Here is a 27,812-nt window from a genome sequence, read left to right as displayed (position 1 = left end):
AAAGGTGTCAACTGCCTTAATAAATCATCAGCAGTCAGATCTGCTTCTAGCACTGTTTCAGCACAGTCATCCAGCCTCAAGCTACTTTCCATGATTCCTTTGAAGGTCTCGGTTGTCTCCTCTACATGTACCAAAACTTTTAGATGCTCCTCCAGCACGTCTCAGAGAAGGAGTGTGCTGTTAATACAAATGCTTCCCAAACAAAAGTGAAAAGGGATGAATGAACAAAAGTGGATTTTGGTAGAAGAGGTGTTATTCAGCAGGTGGAGTGCCATCATATGTTTCTGTCCCTTTGGGTGGCTTTCCAACCATAATCTGACCATCCCCTACCCAGACTCCCTCCCATCACTACCCATTCACCAGGGAAGGCTGCAGTGGGGTTCCAGGAAGAGGGGATCCCTGGGGCACCGGCTTGGACCCCCACTGATGCAGCACAGTGGGCTTTGAGAAGGAGGTGATGGCTCTGGTGGCTGCCCCACTGGCATTCATCCAGCAGCACAGTCAAAAGGCAGAGCAGCAGATGTACATGTTGGGTGAGCACCTCCCAAGGGGAGTCCTGTTCCCATCCCCTGGCACGTGCGTCACTTGCCTTCGGGGCTCACTTTCTGCAGGAATTGGCTACGCCTCACAGGTCATCGTCGTACTGCTGAACTTCTACTACATCATTGTCCTGGCCTGGGCCTTGTTTTATCTCTTCAGTTCATTCACCATCGACCTCCCCTGGGGCAGCTGTGACCATGAGTGGAACACAGGTGGGTGTTGAGCCCCCTCCCAGTCCTCCACCAGATGCTGGCTGAGGGAAACTTGTTGCCCAGGGCCAAACCTCAGGAGAGTGGTTTACTCCTGCGTATGTGTGACCACCGGTCATGAGAGTGGGGAGTCTGGGTTGCTGCAGTGCTGCTGGTACTTTTGGGGAAGAGGCTCAGTTGATCTGGGTCTTTCCTAAAGGCCACCAGTGCTGCCACTGCCCAACCACTTGCAGCACCCAGCCAGTGCCATGCAGCAGTGGCCTCCCTGGTGGCTTCTGCTTTGGGCTTCAGCCACCATGGGCACCTTCCTTCCTGGCATCTTCCAGTCATCCTATGTTGTATGTTAGCCACAGACCCAGTGCTGATCGGGACTGCTCACGGTGGCCGCTGGAAGGAAAAATTAAACGCCATTGTCTTAATAGTCCTAGATTCTTTCCAAGCCTTACCCTGGAGGGGACTCCTTTTGTGCATCTTTGGGACTACACAAAATTTGTCTCAGAGTCAATGTCAACGAGTGTTGACACTGTGGATGGAAAGGGAGGAATTTTTCAGATCCTCTGGTACTCCAGCCACTGCTGCTTACACTCCCTCTCTCCCTGGGCCTCTCCTGCAGGGAACTGCATGGAGCTCCAGAAGGCGAACTCAACGCTCAATGTGACCAGTGAAAACGCCACCTCCCCTGTCATCGAGTTCTGGGAGTAAGTAAAGGACAGGCCTGTACCCCCCTTTCCTCCAGGTCATACCCTTCCTGGGCAAGGAACAAACCCTGCAGTGGCACATTCTGTTAACCCATCCTTGCCAAAAGAGGACACAAGAGAGGCAGCTGGACAGGTCAGAGTGAAGGCTCTCAGGGACAGAACCATCAGTCAAGGGTAACATTGCTAGGCTTGTGGTATTTATCTGGAGCTGTGCTGGCATGCCTCTGCGCCATCTGGCTTTGCCTTTCTCTGATGCTGTGTTCCTCCTGTCCCTTCGGACCTTTTGGGCTTCTCAGCCTCACTGACCTCTGTGATGGCTAGCTGAATGTGCAAGACCTTACCTCACTGATGCTTTTCCTCCTCTGGTCCTTGATATTTCATTTATTGTCCTTTTCTCCCTTATTCCTCCTCTGCTGTTGCACTCTCCCTTTCTCCCTTTGTGCTGCTCCTTTCCCTGCCAGCTCCCTTGTTCTTCATTGCCAGCTGTGAGCTTCCTTATACAGTTGTTTCCTCCTGCAACGTAGGTGAATTGACTGCACGTTCCCTATCCTGAAACTTTGGATCAGACTTACCCAGGGTGCAAACCTCAATAAAACCAGTGACACTCCCTCAGGATATAGTGGCCATTACTCTGTGGTTTGGATTACAGTTTATATACCTGATGGATTATCCATCGCTCTTGTTCTGTTCAGACCAGTCTGCTCCATGCAGTCCTTGACCTGCCTGGTGGCCGCATCCAGCGTAACCATGCTCAGGACATGGGTGCCAAGACTATAGGTGGGAGTGGATTGAGATCTGTGGTTATCCACAAAGCAGCAGCTCTGCGATGGGTTTTCGTCTGCATGTTTTGCCAGCTGTAGCATGTTCAGCTGTTGAAGAGGAGACCTTGAAGACCTGTGACATATTGCAGGAGTCCATGCTGGTGTCGCAGTAGGTGATCTCTTTCCTTTGAAACCCTGCTGCTGTGTGATATCAGCACGTTCCGAGGAGGATCTGGTGTGGTGGGTGGTGACTTCTGTATGTGGGCTAGTCATCATCTTAAAAATAGAAAAAGAGGTGATGATTTCAGTTTAGAGTGACTAATATGCAAGCTATCCTGAGGAGAGAAGCTCACCAAAATAAAGATGAAGTGCTAGGGTCAGTTTACTTCACACTGAAATTTTCTCCCTCATTTTCATTGTTTTATTCCCTTGTATTAGTTATCCTGAGGAGCAGAGTAGTTTTATTTCTGGCAGGAAGGCATAGCCCTGTTGTCTTGGGATCTCTGATGATCCTCAGCATCTCCTGGGAGAACGGGACCAGTTAAGCACTGAGCCCTGGCTAATAGACTGTGCAAGTAACCCCTCTCTGCCACTGTGAATTTAGATGGACGGATGGCTCTGCCCTCAGCAGCGCTGCGGGGGCTGTCAGCGCACGGAGCACACAGTACCTCCAGAGCATCCCCGGCTCAGCACAGGGATGCTGGCTTTGAACTTCAAAGTTCAACAATTTTCTTTGTCTCCTGCGTTCTCCCTGAGCCTCCACTCTCCCTCTGTCTGCTGCTCACATGTGATTAGATGGTGGCCTTAGACTGCTCTTTCTGAGACTGGCTGCTGGAAAAGATGGTGTTCACTGCTGTGACCATTGCTGTGTTACTGGGGGATAAGCACACGGAAATGGAAATTTCCACTGCCCGTTGCTGGTGATGCAGCACCTGTTCCTGCCCTCCCTGGGCAGGGAGGTAGGAGGCCACCATTTCCTCAAGAAGCACTGACTTTCCAGTGGGCTGCTGGCATGCTTCTGGGGCCTCTACTGGCTGCAGTACAGTGCCCAGTTAGTTACAGTCCGCTGGCACCCTTTCCCCACCAGTTACAGAGTCCATGTTCTTAGAAGCAGGTAAAAAGCAGCATGATGAAATGCATCTGGTGGAACAGTGTGATTTTTCTGACCCCGCTCTCATCCTCTCAATCTGCCCCAAGGCTGTGGGGCAGGAAGGGAAGCAGTGTGTCTTAGGCTGCAGTTCTCCGGGAGTGTGAGTTTTATTTTGTGGTAATTGCTGTCTTTCACAGCAGGGCAGGCACTGCTGCTGGGCCCCAGGGTGGTGCATGTCTCCCTCTGCCTGTCTCAGGCTTGGGGTTTTGGCACTTCACCATGGTGTTTCACACACAGATCCATCTGTGCAGTGTAGGAGATGGAGGAGGGTGAGTCCCTACTTTTGTAAGTGATGAAGAAGACTTGACATACACGTAGCATGGAAAGCTGCTATATGACCAGGGTGAGATAATAAGACTTTAGCTGAATCGAGGTCCATCTAGCCCAGGATCCTACCTCTATACTGGCTTAAAGAGGATGCCCAGGGTGGCCTCTTCTGACTGTGCAATGGGGATTATTTTGGTCTTGGTTGGGTCTTAGTCATGGTATGGGATGCTATGCTACTCTGGCTTCTAAGGTGAATTACGTAGCTAAAGACAGAAGTGTGCTATGGAGAAGGGGTTGGACAGCATTGCTTCCTGGGTGGTCCTGATGGATTCTGCACGGTAAGTGCAATGTATCATTCACTTTGAGCTGTGAAGCATGTCAGAAATGTAGGTGAACTTTGTAATGTGCATGAAAAAGGCCAGGGCAGAGCTTGCGTGTGCAAAGTGCTGCATGTTTTTGCAGGGAGAGAGCTCTTGCCCTGGAGGACAGGGTAGGTGAAGGGTGGGAGGACAGTGGAAGAAATGTCTTGGCCCAACAGGCCAGCACTGGAGTGAGCAGAGAAGCAAGTGTCCATGTGTGATCTGCCAGGCTGGTAGTGCTCTTAAGAGGGGAGCACTGCTTGATTGCTTTGAGGCTTGCAGCTCAGACATGGGCCTTGTTAGTAAGACAGCTGTTCTCCCCAGAGCCGTCAGTATGGTGAGAAGCACTGTGGTGTTGGGAATGTTAGTGGCCAACATCAGTGACACTTGGATGTTCCTTTGCTCCCCCCCAATGCAGAAGGAGAGTGCTAAAGATTTCCGACGGCATCCAGCACCTGGGCAGCCTGCGCTGGGAGCTGGCTCTGTGTCTCTTGCTGGCATGGATCATCTGTTACTTCTGCATTTGGAAAGGGGTCAAGTCCACGGGCAAGGTGAGTCTTCGGTTTAGATCTAGCCTCTTCCCTTGATCACAGCTGGAGCACTTGATCTATTCACTTTTTGTACTTTCAGAGAGGTCCTAGGGATTGCCTGGGAGCCACCCTCTGAATAAGCTGGCAGGAGCCTCTGGGGCTCAACTTGCAGCAGGAGTGTGAGCTAGGCTCTGTGTTTTGGGTAGGAAAGGATGGGAGCACTGAGACATCTCCGAGCATTAACTTCCAAGATGTATATCCACATTTGGTCCCTCTGCATCCCCATGCCCAGGAGACCCTGCAGTCTTCCTATTTATGGGGTGGTTCCATGTTCCCTTGCCTCCCACCACAGTGTGAGCAAGCAGCATGATTTTGTCTTTGCTGGCAAGTGCAGCTGGGAAATCTTCAATTTCATTAGATAGTAGCGAAGGTAGCTCTGATAGCCTCAAAGCCTTCTCTGCCTCATCACCATGGGGGGGGTGGGTTCCTTTTTATTTTCTTCTTATTCATCCCAGCAGTTCCTACAATTGCTCATATTCCCCAGCAGTAAAGGTCTCCTTTCTCCCCCCGCCCTCCCCCGATAGTCATCACAGAGATATTTATTTGAATGCTTCTGGGAAGGGTTGGTGTGAACTGTTCAGCCTCCATCCCATGCTCCCTCTGTTGCAGAGTGTGCCACTGTGGTTTGCATTGACCCCATTTCTTAGTTTCTGCTACTGCCTCCTGACCCATTCCCAGCCAGCTTTGTCTGGAGCCAGCAAGAACAGATGGAAATGACAAGGTTTAGTATGTTATCTAAATGGTGTCTTCTCTGCATGCTTTGAACAAGACATCGTGTGTGATGGGGTGTAAATTGTAGCTGCATCCATTTCCATCAAGTTGATGGCATGGATGTTAGCAGTTTCCCCTGCTTCCAGAAAGGTCTGGGATTATGAAACATGACAGGGAAATCAAGCAGCTTGCAGAGATGATATTTTCTGGTTTCTATGGAGTAAAATTAGAAGAAAAGAGCAATTGCTTGCTGTGGTGGCCTGGTAAAAGAAAGCAGAGGCAGTCTAATAACAGCAAATATGATACTAAGATACAGCAAACATAGTGTGGGAAGTGCTGAGAACAAATTCCATCTTATTTTAGATACAAGTTCTAGGTTAAATGCAAGTGCTTTTTAGCAAAAAGGACTAGTGATGGTGAGATCTTAAGTTCCTGAGAACAGAAACCTTCTTTCAGTAAAGCAACAGTGTCAATAGGTTTATCAACCCTCTGTGTACTTAATAATTCAACTAAAATGATGACTGTAGGAATACAACCCTGCTGGAGAAGAGATATACCTTGGTTCTGGGGATTTGCCTGTGGAGGGGCAAATGCCATGAGCTGAAATGACCCTACTCTGAACAGCAGCCGAGGTTCGCACCCTCCGATGCAGGGACTGTCCATCCCAGAGGAGCACTTACAGATGCAGGAGGTTGTCACAGATGGAACCACTTTACCAAGGCATGTGGATCAGATTCAAATAAAACCCTGGATGTTGTTGACCAGCATGTGACTGAATGATCACACTGATCCCGGCAAGGTTCCTAGTGATGTAGTTAGTGTTAACAATGCCCAAGAAATAAAAAGATTGGGTCTGAGCCAAGCACTGAGTAATATCTCATTGGATCCAGATGTTCCTGTTGTTAAATAGAAGTTTGACACTCTTAATCCAGAAAAACAGTCTCCAAATTCAAACCTCTGGTCCCAGTGCAGATGTGACTGACCGCTGAGTGAAAAGCTTCACATGCTAGTTCATGCAGACTGTAAAGCACGTAGGATGTTCCCAAAATTTAAATCCAAATCATATGCCAGACAACTGGCAGTTTTTATTCTGAGCTCCTAAAACTGATGTTATTTAGAGATCCAGCCAAGAATGTGCAACCTGACATCCTGGAAGAACATGCACCAGGGCTTTTCCTGAAGGAAAGATTTGGTGATTATACACGGGTGATTGTTAAACTCGTGGGATCTGCATATTTGATTAACTGTCACTGAAAAAGCTCTACATCGGACTTCTTGTAAATTTGAGAATGAAAGAAATAATGGTGGTTGTCTGTGCTGAAGAACACTGTCCCTGGGTTTCTTCAATATTCAGGATGCAGATTCAGAGGTACAGGGATGGATCTGCTCACAGAGACATCTCAGGCAATCATAAAACCCAGCAAGGAGGTATTTTTCACTGACCTCTGTGGTGTTATGCAAGACTGCGTAATATACAGAGCACAACACATGAAATGCATAGAAAATCTGGAGCTGCAGAGATATTTGTCTAATAGTTTCGTTTTTCAAGGATGGGATAACTCTCAAATCCTTCTGCCTTTCCACATCACAAAACTGAATCACTGGAGTGTGTGTATCTTGACTTAGAGAGGGGCTTGCACTGCAGCATCAGGTGCTTTGGACATTGCTTTATTCAGACAGAGTACATAGGAGTGGATCCAGAAAAAAAATCTCTTTTTGAATCACTGCTCAAATCATAAGGATTACCCATGGGCAGAGCAAAAGTGGTCATACTGTCCAGGGAAATCATATGCTCATTCTTAGTAGGACCTCCACTAATGCAGAAGCTGCTATAGCTGTGGCAAAGCTTGCGACCCCTGCTCAGGGGTGGTGGGCTTTAGGTGGATTTTGAAACAGCTCATTCTGGATGGATGGGGAGGTGTGAGAAATAGATCATTTCACATCATTAGGTTTTGCAGTTCCTCCAGAGACGAGCGTTAGCTCTGGTGCATAACAGCCAAAGCTGAGGGAAGGGCTGCAGGGTAGCATTCAGGTGAAGTGTGCTGATGCGAGTCATCACTCAGCACATCCACACGGGAAAAAGCTGAAGGAGCAACATTTCTCTTTTGGCCTAGCATGATACAACAGACCAAACAACTATTTTTCAAGGTGGTCAATAAGTCTTGAAGGTGCAGGATCAATGCAAAGGGATTAATGATACTACTTGAATTGCTGAGGAGGCTGCACCAGCTCTTGATAACAGTTTGTTTGTGTGGGAAACACAGGCATGCTACAACAACTAGCCTGAATGGTCCTGAAAGTACCCTGGTAATCCCCAAATTGAGTGTTATATTTACCAGAGGTTGGAGTCCCTGAAAGTATTAGCTGGCACTGGCCTGCAGCATTCCCCAAAGGAACACGGCTCCTTTGCTAGAAGGAAGGGATTTTAACCCTACCCGAGTACAGCTGCATTGCTTACGGGGCTAGGGGCATAAAAAGCAAGAGGGTAGATTTAAAGGTCCTGTTTAGGTCTGCATCCTTGATGGCAAGTCTGAGATGTGCTGCCCTGCTCTGCATGCAGTGCCCGTGTTGGGTATTTGAACAGGCGTCAGTCAGAGGCAGCGCCTGTGAGTCACTGCTGTGGGGAGCGGTGGGCACAGGTCAGTTGCCAGTGCCAGCCCTGAGTGGTGGACCCCCAGTGTTGTCCTTGCTGGTTCTTCAGTAGCAATCACGTTTCAGGGTGTATCTCTTATCTGCACATCCCTTCGCCCTTGCCACTAAATGCTGCGGAGAAGAGACTTTCCGTGTCTGACTCAGACTCTATTTGGGGTAGGGATGTACAGATGGATACCGGGGGGAGCTCCTTCTCTGATGCACATAGATATTACACCACTGGCTTCAGCAGAGCTGCTTTGACTCCTGGTGACAGCCTGGCTCAGGGTCTGGATTGCTCTTAGGGCTAGAAAGGTTTTCTCTGGCTGCAGACATGCCATGGCAGATGACAAGTTTCCTGGGTGCATTTTAAAATGCATTTCTTTCTACTGCAAGTGACATCAAGGTGCTCACCAAGGCAGCCTGACCGGTCTCCTGCTGCTGCCCATCTCCCCAGGCTTGGGGTTTGGTGCCGGCACTGTGTGCTCTGGCCCCTGCTGCTCACTTACACTTGTCCCTTCGTCCTCCTCACAGGTGGTGTATTTCACAGCCACGTTCCCATACCTCATGCTGGTTGTTCTGCTGATCAGGGGAGTCTCCCTGCCTGGGGCATCCCAGGGAATCCTCTTTTACCTTTATCCAGACCTCAGTCGCCTTGGGGACCCCCAGGTAAGGTGGAGGGGTGACTGAACGGCTGAGCTGTGCTCGCATGGATGCCTGTGGCTGTCCCCTCTCCTTTTCCTTTTCTCACTGTTTGTCTTCCAATTTCTTCTTTCTCCTGTTTTTCCCCTCTGTGGGTATAAGGCAGGGCTGTGATATTGGTGTGTACTCTGACAGTCCCCAAGCTCTCTCTCACCCTCAGTTTTCACTTGTGCTGTTACTGTGTTTTCTAGTCTGACTTGAATCTGAGTTGCCCAGGCATATGGGCAGTGGAATTTAACCCTTCATCACGAGTGGCACCAGCTGCCCCCCACCTTTCTTGAGGAGACTGCTGTGGAGGCAGCCAGTGCATGGGGTGCCACTCTCACCATGCCACCAGCTAATGGGGACAAGCCCCGCACCTGGCATTCGTGCTCTGGCTTCCCTGGGAAGCATGCCAGGTGCATGGATGGAGGGAGCCATGGCATGCTGCAGCAGCAGTCCCTGGGACCTGGCCACCCTCCTCGCCTCCCTGTCCCTGGTGAAAAATTCCTGCCTGTCTGACAGGAGGGTCAGTGCCCAACTGCTGCTTTTAATCTCTTTGGGACAAGTTTTTCCATGTTAAATCCTGGCTCCAGCTGAGCTGCTGTACCAGCCTTTGTGTGAAGGTGTTTCCAAAGGAGATTAAAGGGTGCCTGCCTGGAAAATAGGCCAGCAAAACCCTTCATAACCCCATTAACCCTTTCTGTTCTGGTCCCAGTGCTGCCTTGGTTATTAATTTTGTGATGGGGGGCATAAGTGTGGGAGGAGGAATGGTTATGGCTGATCCTGCCCTTCCTGATGGAGGACAGAGGATCCCTGTTTGCTGTGGGTGGGGGTAGCAGTGTGTCAGGGACTGTGGGACTCTCCTGGGTCCTGCCTGTGCCACTGGTGCTGCGTGGCTCTGTGCAATCAGTTTGACTTACGGCTTCCGATCTGGGGAGCTAAACATGAGTGTCCGGTTTCCAGCTCCAGGCGGTCTGGTTTTTATCATGGGAAGGACTCAGAGTTCCTGCTCAGCTTTCTGGAAGTTGCTCTCTGGTCAAGGCTGCGCCTGAGCAGTGGGTGAACAGCGTTGTTTCACAGTGCTGGCTGCTCTCTTGCTCTCTCTAGGAGGTGGGTACAGCTGGTACCTCGGTGTGAAGGTGCAGCAGGGCTTGGAAGGGGATGAGGACAGGTCTGTGTTTGGGGCTCCATTTGTGCTGATGAGGTGCCAGAGACTTCTGAAACGTAATAACATTTTTAAATGGTGCTCATTCACTAATGAAAAGTCCTGTTGTTACTGTGGCTGTGTTGCCCACGGGACTGAATTAAACCACTTCAGGCGTGGCAGGGTTTTACTTGTACTAGCTGTGTCCTCATTAGGTCCATCCTGGCAAACTTTTCCAATTACTGCCCAAGCTTTAGAAGCACAGCTTCTTTCCAGCCTGGAAAATGCTAATGCATTGGTGCAAAGGCAGAGTAACCCTTCAGAGCAAGAGGGTGGCTGGGGAAGGAAAACTTGCTCCGAACACCATCACTCCCCAATGAATGCTTCCCTTCCACAGGAAAAAAAGCAGGAGCTGGTAGCAGTGGTTGCCTTCCTCCAGAGTGCTTTAACCATCCTATTGAACCCTGTAGCAGAGCTTGAGGTTTCTTTTGCATTTTCCCATCAGAGAGGGAAGGGAAGGGTTAGTGCCCCAAGCCCCACACACCGTGGTTGTGCCCACCTCTCTCTGTGCAGGGACTGCACGGGTCCTGCCAGCGCATCGGGCCAAGTTGATTATAATTGATTTGTGCTCAGAGGGTCATGAGCTGTAATTGTTTACCTGCAATCCTGCACTGCCTGGAAAAATGGAAGATTCTTTAGTGCCTGTAAAGGGATTCTGGAAATAAAAATATTTCAAAATACCTTCTCCAGTCTAAGCCTTATGGTAAGGCATCTCAAGGGGAGGTTTAAACAAAGGGCAAACAATATACAAGGGGATAAAATCAAAACTCCCTTAAAGCGCATGAAAAACTAGGTGAAAAAAGGAGATGAATTATCTGGCAGATTCTACCAGGGGAACAGCAGCAGCTGAGATGTGATTAAGTGTCAGAATATCAGATTGGTGTGTGGAAATCATTGCTCTTTACCTGCCAAATGACCTTGGACAGAACTGGGAAATCCTGCCTATGAAAGCTCAGGCTAGCTGATTGATGGCGGTCTCCTCTGGCCATGAAGTCTACAATGCCCATGGAGTCTACGATCTTCCTGCATCTTCATTTTCTACATCTATGAAATGCTTGTAATTAGAATGATAAATAAAATGCATTTGATAGGTAGATCAGACTATACAGAGAAACTGCCAAAGGTTTTGAATAGTGAAGTCCACTTCTGCTCAAATACAAGCAGTTAACAGCAAAACTGCCAGAGAATCTATTTTGAACTGTATGCCCTCAAACTAAAACACCCAAAATAGGAACCCCATAGTTTGTTTTTTATTTGCATAATATTCAGTATTACGTTGTTAGCGTGCCAGCCATTACTAGACCTAAATTTCCCTCCCCTCCTTGATTGCATTTTCTGTGCTTCAGGAGGTTTCCACTTTACTCCATAGAGAGACTTGTGTTTTGACCAAAAGGGGGTCTTCAGGGTTGTTGACCATTTTCCACTTTTGATCACTCCATGCTTTGCAATTATCTTTGCGACAATTTTTTCAATTGTTTATTTCAGTAGATAACGCTGGAGATTTGTGGATGTGATTAAGGAGAGGGATGCACAGTGTGATCCACTAGCAGGAAGTTGAAATGAGAGGAATTCAGAGTAGAAATAAGGTTTTAAGTGTGGGAAACTTGCCATTAGAACTTTTCTCAGGCACTGGCAGGCTGTCCATTGCTTGATGCTTTCATACCACGACCAGGCACTGTTTTAATATACAGATTGATTTAAGGAGAGGACTGGTGGGCTTGATGCAGAAAGTGCTAGCTGTGTGTTTGTGTTTGCTTTAAAGGGAAGAGTGGTCTCCCTTCACTCTGGTATCAAGTCTCAAGCAGTTTTAGCTAAAATTTCATTAGATTTAATGAGTGAAGACGGAGAAGGAGTTGAATTCAGCAGCCCCTGAGCATATCCTTCTCTGGAAAAAGCAGCAAATGTTTCTCAAAACCTCCCACTCTTGTTTTCCTCTTGAAATTTCCCCAAAACCCACCACCTTGCTGTATGTCCTTGCACTTTATCCAGTCTTTGTATGAAGGAAGATCTTTGTGTGATGAGCCACTTTCCATCCAGCCTAGACATGCTGAAGGCCCTGGCGGGGGCTGTGCCCCTGGTCCTAGGGGCAGGGGAGCACTGGTGGTGCTGAGGACCAGCAGAGAACCCACAGCTCTGCAGATACCCTGTAAACAGTCCCCACTGCTGCACCTGTACAACACCATGCTGGGATAGCCTGACTTGCTTTGCACAGCTAAATTCAGAGATTACCTCCATCCAGCCTCTGCTTCTTGTTGTCTCTCCCTCTCATCTGCACTACTTTTCAAATAACCTTCGCTATATCCCTCTCATTTTCTTTCACCCATTTCCCTGCTGGTTGCTTTTTGGAGCAGCATTTGCCCCTTCAGAGTCCCCACAGGCTCCTGCTTCCCAGTGGATGTGGCAGGAAGGGGAGGCAAGAGGTGAAGCTCTGTGTGGGGCTGTCTGCTGTGTCCTGTGGCTAGGAAGGGGGGCTGCCAGGGTCTGGCTCATGGTTTGCACCGGAGTAGTTCTTGCTGTTGAGGCTGCGCTGAGGATAAGCCCTCTGGCCACCACAGGGAGCACGGGAGGTGCCTGCATCTTGCAGGACTGTGACCTGCTGGGATAACCATGGACCCCTGTAGCCATGCTGGGGAAGGGGTCAAAGCCCCCAGATCCTCTCCAAATTCAGGTCCCCCCTGCTGCTGCTCCACGGCCCGTGAGAGCTGCTGCTTCCCAGCAAGAGGAGAGGGTGACTGTAGGCCTGCTAAATATTATTTGTTCCCCTTATTTATTTTTTTCCCAGCAAGCCTTTAACTTGACCCTGTGTGCTCGGTTTGTGCTGTTGCCGGCCCCCTGCTTCCCCTTTCTGAAGGCCAGCATGTTTGTTTTTGTGCTGGAGGGTGACCCACTGTGCTTGTGCGTGGATGCGTGCGCTGGCAGGGCTGCTGCTGGCATGCTGAGCTGGCTCCTGCCATGCAGCATTGCAGCCTGGCCCCATGCCCCCAGCCCCGGCAGAAGGTCTGCGAGCCCAGGCACCGCTGCCTGGCCTGCCTGGGGAGTGGAGGGCAGATACCGGGCAGCAGAGAGGGACAGCTTGCAGCTCCCACAGCGGGCTGAAGGGGCTTGGGGCTGGCATCTTCTCCTCTGCCTTGCTGGAACAATGCATCTGCATGGGGTGAACCACAGCTGTATTTACCTTGGGGCTTCCTCCTCCTCCTCCCACGCTTCTCACCAGCCCTGCCAGCATGGGACCTGGGTGGCTGGCTGGCTGCAGCCATGCGGTCCTGCTGAGTCTGACCTCGGTGCTGACATAGCAGGAAGGAATAAAGCTCTCTTTCTGTCTGCAAGCATCAGGGCAGGGAGGACTGTAAAGTCCAGCTTCCCAGGTAGCAAGGAGCATCCCTCGGAGCATCCCTTGCCCCTCTGCATCACGCTGGGTCAGGCAGCTGTGTTCTTCAGGATGAACCAGAAAGCTGTTTGTTTTCTTCAAGAGGGATGCTGAGGTGCTGGAGTGTGTCCAGAGAAGGGCAACAAAGCTGGTGAAGGGTCTGGAGCCACAAGTGTTAGGAGGAGCAGCAGAGGGAAATGTGGTGGTTTAGCCTGGAGAGGAGGACACTCAGCGGGGACCTTATTGCTCTCTACAGCTGCCTGACAGGGGGCTGTAGGCAGGCAGGTGTTGGTCTCTTCTCCCAGGTAACAAGCGACAGGACAAGAGGAAATGGCTCAAGTTGCACCAGGGGACGTTTAAATTGGATATTAGGAAAAATTTCTTCACTGAAAGGGCTGCCCAGGGAGGTGGTGGAATCACCATGCCTGAAGGTATTTAAAAAGCATGTACTTGTGGTGCTTAGGGACACGGTTTAGTGATGGACTTGGCAGGCCCAGGATAATGGTTGGACTTGATCTTAAAGTTTTCTTCCAACCTAAATGATTCTATGGTTCTTGATGTGATTAAAGAAACCCCAGCAGCAGGGGAGCCCTCCTGGGTGTAAAATGTCTCTGTGGGTTGGCAGGTGCCCCAAGGTGTGTGAGTTACAGGAGGTTGGTGCTCTCTGGCGGGCCATTGCGGGGGCACTGAATGCCAGCATAGGGAGATCAGCTGGTGAGCGACACTGCCGTCCCACACTTGCAAGGAGCCCAAGGGTGTATTTTCAGAGCAGCTGGGGCTTAGGGCTGGGAACATGAGGCTTGGCTGGGCATAGGGTGGCCAGAAGGACCGTGAATACTTTACAGAAATGGCAATGCACTGACTCGTACCCCTCCTGAGGTAAAAGAGGATGAGGGAAAGCGTTGGCTGGGGCTGTGCAGCATGGCAGTGCGCTTTTTGCAGCAGGGCCTCAGGGCTGCCCAGCCTTGTGCCGCTGCAGTACTGTGGGACATGGACTGGGTCTTTGGGCTAGGGCCTGTGGGCCGGTCCTGAATGAAGCAGGAAAGACAATAATCTGGAAACTGTGCCCTGGGTGTCTTGAGGTGAAACCTTAGGAATCAGGATCTCCTTTTTTAAGGCTGGGCTGAAGCAATGGGTTTGTATGGTGCAGTGGGTGGCTGGTGGGTAGCACTAGTGCCACAGGCCAACTCGTGAGTTGTGATGCCAAGAGTGAAAAAAATGCTGGCTGAATCACAGCTCAAGACTTGGGGTGGTTTTTGCTCTCTGCTCAGCATTACACCAAGCATGACTCTCCACGCAGCATGTATCCACGCCGTGCTGCATCATCTCTGCTTTCTGGTGGGGACAATTCGGCACTTCTCAGCATGGCACCTGTATTTGATGTATGACATACACTGGAGTTCAATAACTTTTTGCTCAAAAATGGTCTTTACTGTTATTTCTAATGCTTTGAGATCTTCCTAAGGAAGGATCTGTTTCAGTACAGGGGGCTATTAAATTCCAGTACATGTAATAAAGCAAATATTGCTGAGAAAATTAAGGAGCAAAGAACATGTCCTCTTACAGGCCCTAACCATCTTGGATAATTGCAGCTCAGGTGTGAAGGCTTTGGCTAAAAAGAGAGAGTAGGAGGTTATTACAAACTGCAGTAAAAAACATGTTGAAGGAAATTGAATTATGAATTAAATAAACTGGGTGGCTTAGAAAACAGCAGACAACAATCAAATCAAAATGCCCATGCTGCCAATGTGCCAGCGAATTCTGAACAGGATAAACTTTACCAGCCTCTTTGGGAGCAGTGGCCAGAGAACAGCAGCATGCTTTTATCTTTGGGGGAAAGAGAGCCCTGCCTGACCCCAGCGAGCCTCTTTAGTCAGAATGGAAATATTAAAATAATGAAAGGCTGTGGATCAGCAGCACAGGAGGGAAAGAAGGGTTTTGGAAGGGTTGAAAAAAAACATTACTCTGAGTCACTGCAGGGAGAGAAATGAGCACAGTCAGCAGGTGGAGGGGGGAAGATTTGTGTTGCTGTTTTCTGGAGTGGTCTATGTAGCCCCCATGAACCCATGGTGCTGGGTGGGCAGCAGTGCTTCTTGTGAGGGGCTTGAGGAGGAGGATGGAGCACAGATGGGCTGAGGCCCCTTCTGACCCCAGTGATCCTGTGGTCCTGGGACCTGCTGCTACTGCTTGGCTCCCTCACTAGTGGGTCAGGAGCACCCTGGCATCAGTCTTGTTGCAGTCCATTGACCACCAGGCAACTTGGGAACTGCCAGGGGGCCAGGAAGAACGTAAAGGTGGCTTGGTCTTTGGCCCATGAGCTGCAGTAACCTTTTAAAATGGGAAATAAAGTGCACGCAGCCTGAGCTGTTGCTCACAGTCATGCTGACTAAGCAGGATCATAAGCTCTGCGAGCCAAGCTTAGCTTTATTTACAGTTTCAGCCAGGGGCTGCCTTGCTTCAAAGGGAAGCATATGCTCAGGCAGGTCCTATATTCCCTAAAAACATCCCTTTGGGGTTGGTCTCCCACACAGCCCAGTGAGCACCTCTGTGTTGGGCAGAGCAAGCAGCGGAATGGGGAGCCCGCAGACCCCATGCTGGTCTCCGCTGCACAGTCGAGGGTATCACTGGGTTTTAGAAATGAGCCACTTCATAAGGCACAGAGCTAATGAAGCTTGGTGTCTCGATTATTTGGCTTCTACCATGGCTGGTAAAGCACCAGTTCTTTTCCTGCCCCTGGGATATTTCTCTACAAATCAGAGGTTTGATCTCACTCCCTATGAAATTGTGAGCAGGGTTTCCATGGACTGAAGAGAAGATAGTGGGGCTGTTATTAGCTAAGTTGCTTGCAGCTAAGGATATTAGCTAAGTTGCTTGCAGAACAGTCAGGGAGAGCAATTTTCCCAAATCTAGCCCTAGCAGCACTTTTCTTTCTCTCCCTGTAGACTGTGCTGCTGGTCCTGCAGCAGTGGGCAGGGAGAAGATTTGTTCTGTGCAGCTGTCCCTTGAGCTAAAAGTGGAATTTCCTCCAGAAAATCACAGCTGATGGGATTGTAACCTCCCTTTGTAAGGCCTATCAGACTAGGAGGGAGAAGAGGTAAATATGAAACAAAACCTCTCTCCCCATGGTTACTCTTTGGCCAGTATGGAAGAGAAAAGGCAGAATCATGCATTGGTGAGGGTGGCCTGAGCAACAGGGGCTGTCAGGCGAGTTCTGCCTGGCTGACCATTGCCCCAGGACATGAGGTCTCGGCTGACATGTACGGGTGTGATTTGGAGCCATCAAAACTGCTGTGGTGCTTTCCATTGACTTCTGTTCTTCTCAGAGGGGATCCAGGGCAAGGCTGGTGTTTGTCCGAGGCTCACCAGCACTGCCACTCTGGGGAAGGAGGATATAGCCAAATGGAGACTTCACTCATTAAAGTTGCCCCCATACTACTTCTGCTTTTTTTTCATGACTAGCTTCTCTTTTGTCTCTAGAATGTGTCTACCCTTCACTTGAATAATTGTCTTATCTCTATTTTATAAACCCCTTAGGAAGAAAGATCTTAGAAAAAAGAGGGTTTAATTAACAATCTTTGTCATTGCTTCATTTCTCACCGTTGGTTCCTGCTTTTGCTGTTCTCTGTAGAAGGCAGTGGTTGCATTGGTGACAGCACACAGCTAGGCTTTCAGATCAAATTTGGCATTGACAAATGTCAGCCTTGGAGCACTGGGACATGTTACTGACAGTGAGAGCGAGGCGGAGTTCAAAGTTGCCTCATGGGACTAACTAACTAAGCGTTCTTGCATTTTCTTTTAAGAGCTGTCTTTTGCAAACAACTCTATTTATTTCTAGTATTCCTCCCCAGTTAATTTTCTTTTAAGTTTTGGAGCTTTTAAATTAGGTCTTGGAGAGAAGGGCCACCACCAGAAGCTGTATGTACCCATGCCACCCAGTGGGAGTCCAGGCTTGCCCAAATCAAGTCCACCTCCTCAGCTAGCAGAGGGCTCCTTCAGCTCTTGTGGAAAGTGCTCATCGGGCCTCTCACTGCTAAGAGGCTCTGGAAGGTCACGGAGTTCTGTAGATTTGTCCAAGCAAGAAAGGGATGATGATGAAGAGCTACATGTGTTGTGGATTTGCAACAGTCATGGTGCACCCCTTCCCTTCGGCACTTTTAACATCCCGCTGGGTGTCTCACTGAGCACTATAACTCCTGCCTCTGTATAACCTGCCCCTAGAAAAGGCTTGTCTAAATGCTGGGTACTGCCAGCATCCCGGTCACTGATGTTTCTGTTGGTTATGGCAGCCCCTGGGGCTTCGCATCCATGCAGTGTCTGCGCTCTGTGCTGGCCTTATCTTCTCACCTATGTTTGCATCTCCTTGCAGGTCTGGATGGATGCAGGCACTCAAATCTTCTTTTCGTATGCCATTTGTCTGGGATGCCTGACAGCTCTGGGCAGCTATAACAAATACCATAACAACTGCTACAGGTAACTGGAGCATGGCTCTGCTGCCTAGAGCCTTTCCTTCCCTGAACATCAGTGTACATAAGCTGGTGAACTGCTGGAGGCTACTGGCCTTTTGAAGTGTCATGTTTTCTGTTTCTGCTTAAGGCATAAGAAAAACTCTTTCCAGGTGTTTTCTCCCTAGATCCAGCTCTCTGTGCTGCCTACCCAAGGGAACTTTCTGCCCGTGCCATGGCTGACAAATCCCCTCTTCCACACCAGATGAGGCCCAGCAAAGTCAGATCCTCTTTGCCAGCTTTGTGACCCCAGCCCACACCACAACCTCCCCTATTACATGGGTGCATAAGTAGCCACAGCAGGAGCAGAGCTGTGAGATGTAATGGCTCTAGACTGAAGTCTTTTCACGTGGTGATTTATCCTTCCTTGGTCCAATTGGACCTAGTGTCTTGCACAGTTGTCAGTGCTCTGGGTTCCTATATGCTATCTGTGGTCTACCTGCATAGCCTGCAGGTATGACTTCTGTTTCTTGCGCACTCTCCTCATGCTGCACTGCCCTTGAACAGAGATAGGCCAGGTTACTGAACAGAATCAGGCTGTCAAGTTGAAATGGTCAGGTGAAAATAAACTCATTTTGCTGTAGATGTATCCAGCATCTGGAGCTGTATCCCCAGGGGTAAAAAGGCTAGCATGAGTGGAAGAGGCCACTTCTAGATAAAACTATCCACCTTCCTTCCCACTCTTCCTCTGCTGACTGTGTTACTCCTGGCACTGGGTCCTCCCCCATTCTTTTAAACTGAAAGTTGTGGTTGTTGCCATGGAAGGGCCAGACAGACCACTGGCTACATGGTTCTTGCTTGGCATCTTTCTCTTCACCTTAGGAAAAATTCACCCCTGCTGTAGGGATACCTCTCCAACATCAGCTGGGCTGGGATTGGATTCCTCTTCCTTTTCGTGTCCCTTCTTCCATATACAGTTTTGAGGAAAAAAAGCTGCAGGAAAAGAAGAGATAACGGATCTGTCTCTGGCCTGCTGCATGTCCTTGGGCATTACCTCTTTGCATCTTCAGTCTAGATGCGTGGCATAGAGGTGATGACAGGGGCTGCTTAGCAGCAAGGTTGTAAAGAGCTATTATAACTGCAGCTGGAAGATACTACAGAAAGGGGAGGGATGGCTGTTTGCACACAGACCTTTTATGTTATTTGGTTTTGCTAGGGAAATTGTTCTGTTTTGGAGTCAAATCTCCAACCAGCCTCTTCCCAGGCATGGACTCATTTTAATGAGTTGGTCCTGTGTTCTGCAGCCTTGGTTTGCACAGGAAGACAGGACCAGGCTTTAACAGGGCACAGGGACACCAGCATGATGCCCTACTCAGTTATCCCAGGCCAGGTGTAACCTTTGCTGGCCTGGAAGACAAAAAGATGTGGGCAGGAGGGACCATGTTCATATGGCAGCAGTCCAAGATGGCACCAAATGGCATAGACCATTTCTTGTTTCCTGGGCCAGTAAGGGGTATCATCAGGGCTCCCTGGCCCCCTTTTGGGTGCAAATCTTGAGAGACCTCTTTGCTCTGGCCGCTCCCTGTGTTACCTTCCACTGCAACACTCCTTCCCACCTGCCAGGTGACTGGAGAGCACCTTCCAGCCCATGCTTTTCCAAGGAGGGTTTGACCTGTCATGCATACATCCAGAGGAAAGAGGGAGAAACAGGGGAAAGGAAGAGGAACTATTTGAGATAAACGGTAATTAGTATAAAATGTCTGAGAATATAATTTGAGTAGAGAGCAGGCAGTTAATAGCAACTGGAGAAACTGGGTTCTGGCATGGGCTTCTCATTGGGTTAGCTGAGCTTGGTGGAGCGTGACCCTCCTTACCAGCCGGGAGATTTGCTGGGGCTCACTCTGCTGGCCTCTTTCAGCCTCTCCTGCCTTAGAAACCAAGCGCAAAGGCAGAGCAATGGTGTTAGGTGCTGTACAGTCCTTGACAATATGAAGAGCTGTGCTTTGGAAGGAATATTCTGAATTTGTATGGCATAGGGGCTCTGTGTGAACTGTGCTTTTTCCTCTAGAAATGATTGCAAACTGTGAATAGATCTAGTTAACATGCAGGGAGGAGCATGAACCCCCCCAAATGCTAGATACCTAAAGAAAATCACATTGGATTTGCAGAGTAGAATTTAATAAAGTCAGAGCAGGCCATGAAATGCCAGAAGGGGTGCATTCAGTTTGGTTCTGAATAACTTGGAAAGATGTTGCAAATGTTATTGTTGTCCCCAGGGTTGCAGTCAGAAGAGGACTAGGGAGACTGGAGCATGAAGAGGAATTGGATAGATAAGAAATGTTTAGTTTAAAGAGTAGATGGGTGAGAATGAGATGAAACAGAGACAAAAGGGAACAGATCAGTGAAAATAAAGTGGATGGCTCTGTTCGTTTTTTTTCTCATGATGCAAGGACCAGGAGATAACTAGTAGTGTGAGAACCAAGAAGATTTTAAATGGTCTGAGAAATCTATTGAGGAAAAAAAAAACATGTTCCCTTCCCAGACAAAAACAATATCTTGTACTGCCTGCTACAGGAGGGACCAGGGGAGAGAAAGGAAAAAAATTTAAACTCCAGGCATTTAGATGTGTAGCAAGGCTGTCTCATGAGCAAGAAGCTCAGGTGAGGAATGCATCTTTACACTGTCTTTAGAGAAGGCTTTCCCTGGGGGGAGGCTCCTGCTGTGTTGCCCACCCTGGGGCATCTTCCTGCAGCTCCTGGTGCTGAGCTGAGCTGTGGGGATGCTGGGAGAGAGGCTCTGCTGCGGGCACAGTGGCTGAGGCAGAAGAGTGTGTGCTGCCCCGGGGGGCTGCCACGAGGTGTGCATCGTACCTGGATCCCCACCTGGCTGATGCTGTGCCCCCTCCTCCCAGGGACTGTGTGGCCCTCTGCTTCCTCAACAGCGGCACCAGCTTTGTGGCTGGCTTTGCCATCTTCTCCATCCTGGGCTTCATGGCAGGGGAGCAGGGTGTGCCCATCGCTGAAGTGGCTGAATCGGGTGAGTGGGGACTGTGGTGGGATGGGGCGGTGGGGGTGCTGCTGCTTGCACCCCGGAAACAGGGGCATGCCTGCTGGGCACCCACCTTAAGGTGATGGGTGTTGCAGCTGCAGGTTCCCATCCTGGCAGGCAGCTCTGCTCTCTGCCTCCAAAAACCAGGCAGAAACGAGTGCGCACTCATGAAATATGAAGATGTAATGACTGTCTCTTGAGGTTAATATAAGCTGCCTCTAAGGGTAAGGGTTAGGGTTAGGCAGCTACTGTCTCTTGGTGTGGGGGTGAGGTGCCTGCATGGCATACGCCCAGGCTTGTCCTGTGCTCCCCTGGGCTCAGAGGCTTTCCTTGGCTCCCAGCTCTTGCAATGGTGATGCAGCTGGAGTTTGCTGTGTCGCCTTTCCCTCCCTTCCTGCTGAGCTCCTCCACCCCTCGAGGAGCCTGGGTTTCATGCACAGCACTGCTATAACTGGAGTGAGAGGCTGCATGGCTGAAGACTGTGCTTTGGCTGGGTGGCTGCCTCAGGCAGCTCTGCACCAGCTGTGTTGTGCCACTGCCATGCCGATTCCCACTCTGAAAACCATTCTCCCCCCAGGGCCTGGCCTGGCGTTCATCGCCTACCCTCGGGCTGTGGTCATGCTGCCCTTCTCCCCACTCTGGGCATGCTTCTTCTTCCTGATGGTTGTTTTGCTGGGACTGGACAGCCAGGTAAAGGTGCAGGTGCAGGGCAATTCCCTTCCACACAAAAGCCACTGTCTCTTTGGGACAGGCATGAACTTGGCTGAGGGGGTGGCAGTGGGGCTGGGGAACCAGTCAGAACAGGCTGATAGAAGTGGGATCTCTGCTTTTTGCAGTTTGTCTGTGTGGAGAGCCTTGTTACAGCTCTTGTGGACATGTACCCCACCATCTTCCGCAAGAAGAACCGCCGAGAGATCCTCATCCTGCTGGTCTCCATCCTCTCCTATCTGGTTGGGTTGGTGATGCTCACAGAGGTATTTTGGGCTCAGACCACCTGCATGGTGCTTGCTGGGTCTAAGTTCCCCCCCCGGCAGAGGGGGCCTGGTGGGTGGGGGGGTCCATGCTGGGCTGAGAGCTTGCTGGTGAGGCCCATCCTGCTGCACAGTGCCTGCGGGAGGCTGCCCTTCCCTCCCTCAGGTATTCACCTTTTCCCTTCCAGCCCTCGCCCCTTGTGCCAGTCACAGTCCTGACACTTCTCCTGCCGAGACTGATAGTTGGAGCTCTGGACAGCCCATATTTTGGTTATAGTTTTATCTTTACATGAACCAAACCTTTACAGCTGTAGCCTGTTGCATGGTGAGGGGAGCACCTTTGTCCTCTTTCCTCCTGGATGAAGCTACACGAACACTTCGTGTAAGGAAACTTGGTGGGCCTGAGTGCACCCTGTATCTATTACACTGGTTTCCTATATATTCCCTTGTTCTGATTAATTGCCTGAAAGTTAAACTGTTCTAGTTTAAAACCTTTAATTCCTCCTAGCACTCTGTGTGTGTGTGTATTGATGCTGCCATGATGCTCTGCATCTTCTGTTTCCATTTGGGCACAATTTTGAAAAAGCTGCCTTTGAAGTTGTACCTGCAGCTTTATGTGTGGATGTAACTGCGGCCCATTTCGTAGCCAGCCTGGCAGACCCGGGCGGTGAAACAGCCAGGCCGCCAGCCTCTGGGCCCACAGCAACAGGTGCTTGCAAAACTGCATGCACAGCAACTTCTCTTTGCAAATTAGGATGCTAAAGTAAATTGCACGCATTTTGTCTATTAAGGGGGTTTCCAACCTCACTTCAGCTACAAGAGTTGCTTTTGTCTATCTTCTAAAATATCCCCACCATCTCTGGCAGTCACTTGCCCTCCCCTGCTCTGCACTGGAATGAAGGGTTGCAGAGACTCCTAAGAGCAGGGCATCTGCATGTCTTCATCAGGCCTTGAGCACAAGGGATGTGGCCTTTGCTGTTGGCTAAAGCCCTGTCCCAGAGAGAGCAAGGTGCTTCCAGCTCTGGGGAAGACGTTGAATTTGTTTCCTACTCTGGCTGGAGCTCTTTGCCTGTGCCTGATTCCTCTCCTCTCTCTCCCTCCCCACCTCGCCTTGCTGCCCACTTGGCTCTTCCCAGGGTGGGATGTATGTCTTCCAGCTCTTTGATTACTATGCTGCCAGTGGCATGTGCCTGCTCTTTGTGGCCATCTTCGAGACTCTCTGCATCGCCTGGGTCTATGGTGAGTATGAACCAGGGGGGTCCCCAGCTCTGGTCTCTCAGGCTTTTGCTTGGTCCATCCTCAAAATGCTGGTCTGTAGCTCATCTTGGCAATTGCTTCACAGCGCAAGGCAGACCTCTAAACCCTTGCTTTGGTGCCCCTAGACTCAGCTGGTGAGGGCTTCCTCACAGCAACACCGTGGAGGATTTGTGTGGCCAGGTATCCCCAGCACATTCCTACGTGCCCCTGCTTTTGGGGCCCTCCTTCCTTGGGGACTTGGAGCTGGCTGGGAAATCTCCCAGTGTGTGTATAGAGGAGTCTGAGACCCTCAAACATTTTTGAGAACTCTCTCAGTCTTGACATTCACTAGAGATGGGTAAAACCTGAGTTCAGGTCTCAGCCTGGGTGCAGGTCCTAGCCTGGGAGATGCTGAGAGGCTGGCCCTGCTGACCCATCCACTCCGGGGCAGGAGGATGTTAATCCAGGACAAAGACTGAAGCTGGCCACACTCCTGGCAAACTCCCCAACAGGGCTGTCAGCTATGCTGAATTTACTGCCTTATCTTCTGGGGAGCATCCAAACAGTCATGAAGCAGGATCCTGGACATGCAGACCCTGCTGCTTTCCTTCTTTAGTAGCAGCAAGGCATCCTTCCCATCTTCTGCAGGTGCTGAGCGTTTCTATGATAACATTGAAGATATGATCGGCTACCGGCCATGGCCCGTCATCAAATACTGCTGGCTTTTCATCACCCCGGCGGTTTGCATGGTGAGGGCCCACAGGAAGGGGAGCTGTGGGGAGGAAGCTGGGCAGAGATGGGTGCTCTGAGATATAGTAGATACCTACATATATACAGAGGGATGTGCATGTATAGGGGTTGTGTGGCCTGTACTATGGGACCCTGTTGTTCTGTGTGTTTGCAGTTCTGGGGGCCAGGCGTAGGGGTTAACAACGGGGAGAGGGGCCTGGCTCAGCAGTGATGGAGGTGTCTGCTGGTGGGGCAAGTTCCTTGCTGCCATGCCCAGTGCTGCACATGGGGGCTGTCCCGGCAAAGCTTGCTTGACTGGTGTGCCCTCTGTTGCTGTCTTAGGGAGCTTTTTGTTACCTTGAGACTCTGTGCAGATGTGGACTCACCAGGAAGACCTCTCTTGGCTCATGTTGTTGATTTTCTTGATCTTTTTCTCTTGGTTTCTTCCACCTTGCCAGGCAACCTTCCTGTTTTCTCTGATCAAATACACACCACTGACTTATAACAAGAAGTATGTGTACCCATGGTGGGGAGACACCCTGGGCTGGCTGCTGGCCCTCTCCTCCATGGTATGCATTCCTCTCTGGATCGTCTACAAACTCTCCACCATCAAAGGCTCCCTCAGAGAGGTGAGGCTGGTGCTCTGGGATCAGGGCATGCGCTGTGCTTCTGTATTGAAATCCAGCCTTGCAGGGGGATGATTTGTGAGTTGCAAGTTAATTAGCAGGGAGCCTAGAATAAATTGATTGAATGAGTCCATTGCTATAACAGACTTAGTTTTTTTATGTTCTGCCTGGCTGGAGGGCTGCTCCAAGGTGGCTGTTGCCTCTTGGTACCCTTTGTTTAGTGCTTCTGCCTCTTTGCAAGCACCATTGGGAAAAAGTTCATTCAGTGGAGAGTATAAAGATGATCCCCAGTGCCTCAGGCCAGTTTGGAGGTTGCCCTTGACTGAGCTTTGAAGACTTGTTCTGAGAAAGCTCCAGATCCCATGAGTGTTGTGGGCAGCTGAGTTCCCCAGTCTATGCTGAGGCCATAGGGATAGAGAGGAAGGGATCACTGGGAGTTTGAAGTTTCCATCACAGTCTCAGTGCCCTGGACCTGCCCAGTTCTCAGAGCTGCTGTGACCCATTGCTGGTTGCCCTGAATGAGCATTGGGAGGGCAGGGAGCTGGCAAACAGACCTTGCTCCAGACAGGCATCCTGCCCCTGCCATGGCTCATGGTTTCAGGGGGAGGTTTCACAAACAGTCCTGAAACCCCAGGATACTACCTGTTCTCCCAGGATACCATCCAGGAGCACTCCCATAAGTGTTCAAGAATGGGTTGTGACAGCGATGGGTCCCTGACCAGTGTGTCCAGTACAGACAGGGAGGAGTGGGCACAGCTGCAAGAGCATGGTCTGCACCATGCTGTGTGACATAGAGGGTAGCCCCTTATGCCCTTGCTGTCCCAGTTAAAGACAAACCTGTGTGTACAGGCTCTCCCTTTGCAGCCTGTGCTGCTGGAGGGGATGACCTGGAGGTACTTGGGCACGAGCCTTTCTTTGGACTGCTTTCTAGCCCTGGCCTGGAGCAAATGGAGGACAGAGCTTTCCTACTGTCTCTCATGTGCTCTGTGCTTGTCCTGAAACAAGTGGTTGAAAGATGAGTTTATCCCCTCAGTTTCTGATGTGCCAACTGTCCTTATTTGGGACATCCCTGGCATTTAGGGACCAGGCCTGCAGCCTGGCCTGACTGGCTGAATGATACCCATGACTGGAAGGGGAGGACCCAGGTCACCTTTTGTCTTTGCAGCTGTGTTCAATGCCCGCCTTTGCCTTCCAGAGGCTCCGCCAGCTCACCTGCCCATTTGAGGACTTGCCTTCCAGGCCTGGAACAGGACAGCACCTTCCCTCCACCAGAGCTGACCTCCTGATGCTGACAGAGCTAGAATCTCATTGCTAGGATCAGTGTGGCTCTCCCTCCCACCCCCCAGGATGGTTTTTGTACAGCCCTTACCACCTTGGATAACGCAAGGTTTCTTCACTTGCCAAGGAGAGAGGGATTTCTGGGCTGAGCTCCCTTCTCTGGAAGATTTGAAGGGCTGAGGAAGAGGCTGCTGTGGAGATGGTCTGCATGGAGTTAACAATGCACCTTAACCCCCTCCCTGGAGAGGGCTCTGAAGGGGCAGATCAAGCACCTGTGTTCCTGAGTATCCCCAAGCTTCTTGTGGGCAGAAAGGAAGGACTGATCCTGAAGTGGAGAGTGGCAGAGAGCTGCAGAGGTGTGGCTCCGGTGTAGACTTTGGGAGCTTCTCCATTCATTCCATTAAATCCTTGTTTTTCCCCTCTAGACCTACTCTGTCTCAGTTTTGTCTCACCAACATCCCTTGCTCACAGCATGTTAGGTGGGATGTGTGGTAGCGGAGCTGTGGTGGGCATTCAGGTCTGGATCTCTCTTGCACTGGCACATTGGCACGGGAGGGTGGCCGGAGGAAGGGCAGCTTGGTTAAGGTAGGAAGGAAAAAAGGGGATGAATACCAGTTTGGAGGCCCCCATCAAGTGGTAGGCCTGGGGCACTTAGGTGGAGTAGAGAGGGCAATGCAATGCCACCTTCTGCCGGAGCCATCTCCAGCTCCCAGCCAAGAGAGTCACCTGGCTGATGAGTCACTGGGCTATTCCCGGGGTCTGGGAGAAGCGCGTGGGTCTGTGTTTTCTTCATACAAATGAAGCATTGTGGGGAAGTGTCCCTCCTCTCTGCAGGTCTATGTCTTTTTTGTGATGACTGCCTTCCAGGTGCCCCAATGCCAGTCATTTTGGTTTTCCTGAGTGAGGAAGAAGGGCTGCGTGGCTGGAGTGGGATCTGCATGTTATGTCAACAAACAGGGCCCCTCGTTTCCAGGCTGTTTGGGTAAAAAAAAAAATAAAAAATCCAAGAGCTTGTGTTTTAACTGCTGTAGCCCCAGCATCCGAGGAGGGCAGCCAGCGGACACGTAACCCCGGGAAGCTGGATGGCTCCCAGCAAACCCCGAGGACGCTGGAGCCCGGGCGGCGCTGAGCGAGCGGCCGGAGGTGCTCGGCTGCCCGCAGCCCACGGGCGCGGGTGGGCACCGCGCCGGGCCGAGGCTTGCGGTGCCGCGGCTGGAGGCAGCCCACGCCGGTAGCCGCAAGGTGGCCCCAGGGCTTCAGCGACCGCCGCGGGCCGGGGCGCCCTGCGGGGCGGGCTGGGGCAACGCGCCCCCCGCAGCGGGCCGGGGTCCCCGCCGCCGCCGCCCCCGCCTGGCCAGGCCCCCTGGGCTGGGTGGCTGGCTCTGCGCGCAGGGTCGGTGGTTGCCTGCCCGCCGGCCGTAGGGCTGGGAGAAATCTTCCCGGGGTCGCCGTGCCCCGGCCACCCGCGGAGGGTCCCTCCGCAGGCAGCTGCCTCCCCCGGCAGCCGCGGCCCGGCACATGCCGGCTGAGACCTCCAGGCAACAGCGGGATCTTGGGCTTGGTTTTCTTGAGCTTGGTTTGCCCAAGTTTAGTGTTGCTGAAGCTGGGTGATCCGAGATGGGAGACAGGCCGGTGGTGCTGAGGGCTCGCGGACTTCACTCCTTGAGACTGGGAAACTCTGATGGGCACCAAGCACTGAGGGGATGGTGCAGGTTTAACCTCCAGGGGAAAGCCTGCTGATCTGTGGTCCTCTGGGGCTTCATTGGCTCTGTTCCAGAGTGGCTGTGGAAGTAACATCTCATTTCCAGCCTGTTTTCCCTTTCCTCAGCCTATTTTCCATGAGGACCTTGGGGCGGGCAGGTTCCTTTGCTAGACTGCATATGCAACCACGGGTGAACCCTCTGTGGCCAGCCCTGCCACCTCCCCTATCAAAATCTCAGCCACTGAGTTTTTTCACGCCTCGATCCCTGCCTCTGGAGAACTCTGGGGGTGCTGGAGCCATGAGGCTGGGGAGCGGGAGGTCTGGGCTGAACTGGCTGTCACGATTTTCCTGGGCAGCCTCAAAGCCTCAGAGCTCCAGGTTCCCCAGCTGTCACAGTGCTTCATGGGGCTCGTGTGAGCTGAGGGTAGGAAAAGGCTTAGAAACCCAGGAAAGCCCTTCTTGGAAGAGACCCACAGCGTGATGGAGGATGGAGCCATCCAGTTGCCTTGCCGCTTGGGTACAGTACTAGCTGGTAGAAATTCCTTCTAGAAATGAGTGAGTGGAGTTCAATACAGAAGGGGTTTTTTTCTGTTGGCTTTTTGTGTGAAT

The 27,812-nt window shown here is 50.9% G+C and overlaps 1 protein-coding gene across 4 annotated transcripts in view; it reads left to right on the top strand.

Moving 5' to 3' along the window:
• LOC101916279 (sodium- and chloride-dependent GABA transporter 2) overlaps window positions 1-25,925 on the top strand; it is a 36,109-nt gene extending 10,184 nt beyond the window's left edge. For 3 of the 4 annotated variants that reach the window (XM_055807296.1, XM_005241765.4, XM_027793039.2), the window contains 12 exons: window positions 612-752; window positions 1,363-1,447; window positions 4,403-4,535; window positions 8,451-8,585; window positions 17,538-17,641; window positions 20,525-20,649; window positions 21,239-21,351; window positions 21,498-21,635; window positions 22,769-22,871; window positions 23,517-23,617; window positions 24,056-24,226; window positions 25,419-25,925. In XM_055807296.1, coding sequence (XP_055663271.1) covers window positions 612-752; window positions 1,363-1,447; window positions 4,403-4,535; window positions 8,451-8,585; window positions 17,538-17,641; window positions 20,525-20,649; window positions 21,239-21,351; window positions 21,498-21,635; window positions 22,769-22,871; window positions 23,517-23,617; window positions 24,056-24,226; window positions 25,419-25,538 — 1,469 coding nt within the window. In that variant the 3' untranslated portion in view covers window positions 25,539-25,925. The remainder of the gene's footprint in view (window positions 1-611; window positions 753-1,362; window positions 1,448-4,402; window positions 4,536-8,450; window positions 8,586-17,537; window positions 17,642-20,524; window positions 20,650-21,238; window positions 21,352-21,497; window positions 21,636-22,768; window positions 22,872-23,516; window positions 23,618-24,055; window positions 24,227-25,418) is intronic. The other variant, XM_027793040.2, reaches the window with a different exon arrangement.
• The last annotated feature ends 1,887 nt before the right edge of the window (window positions 25,926-27,812 follow it).

This window comes from Falco peregrinus, chromosome 6 (assembly GCF_023634155.1).
Source record: "Falco peregrinus isolate bFalPer1 chromosome 6, bFalPer1.pri, whole genome shotgun sequence".
Lineage (NCBI taxonomy): Eukaryota > Metazoa > Chordata > Aves > Falconiformes > Falconidae > Falco > Falco peregrinus.
Note: the sequence above shows the minus strand (reverse complement) of the source record. Positions and strands in the feature narration are given on the sequence as shown.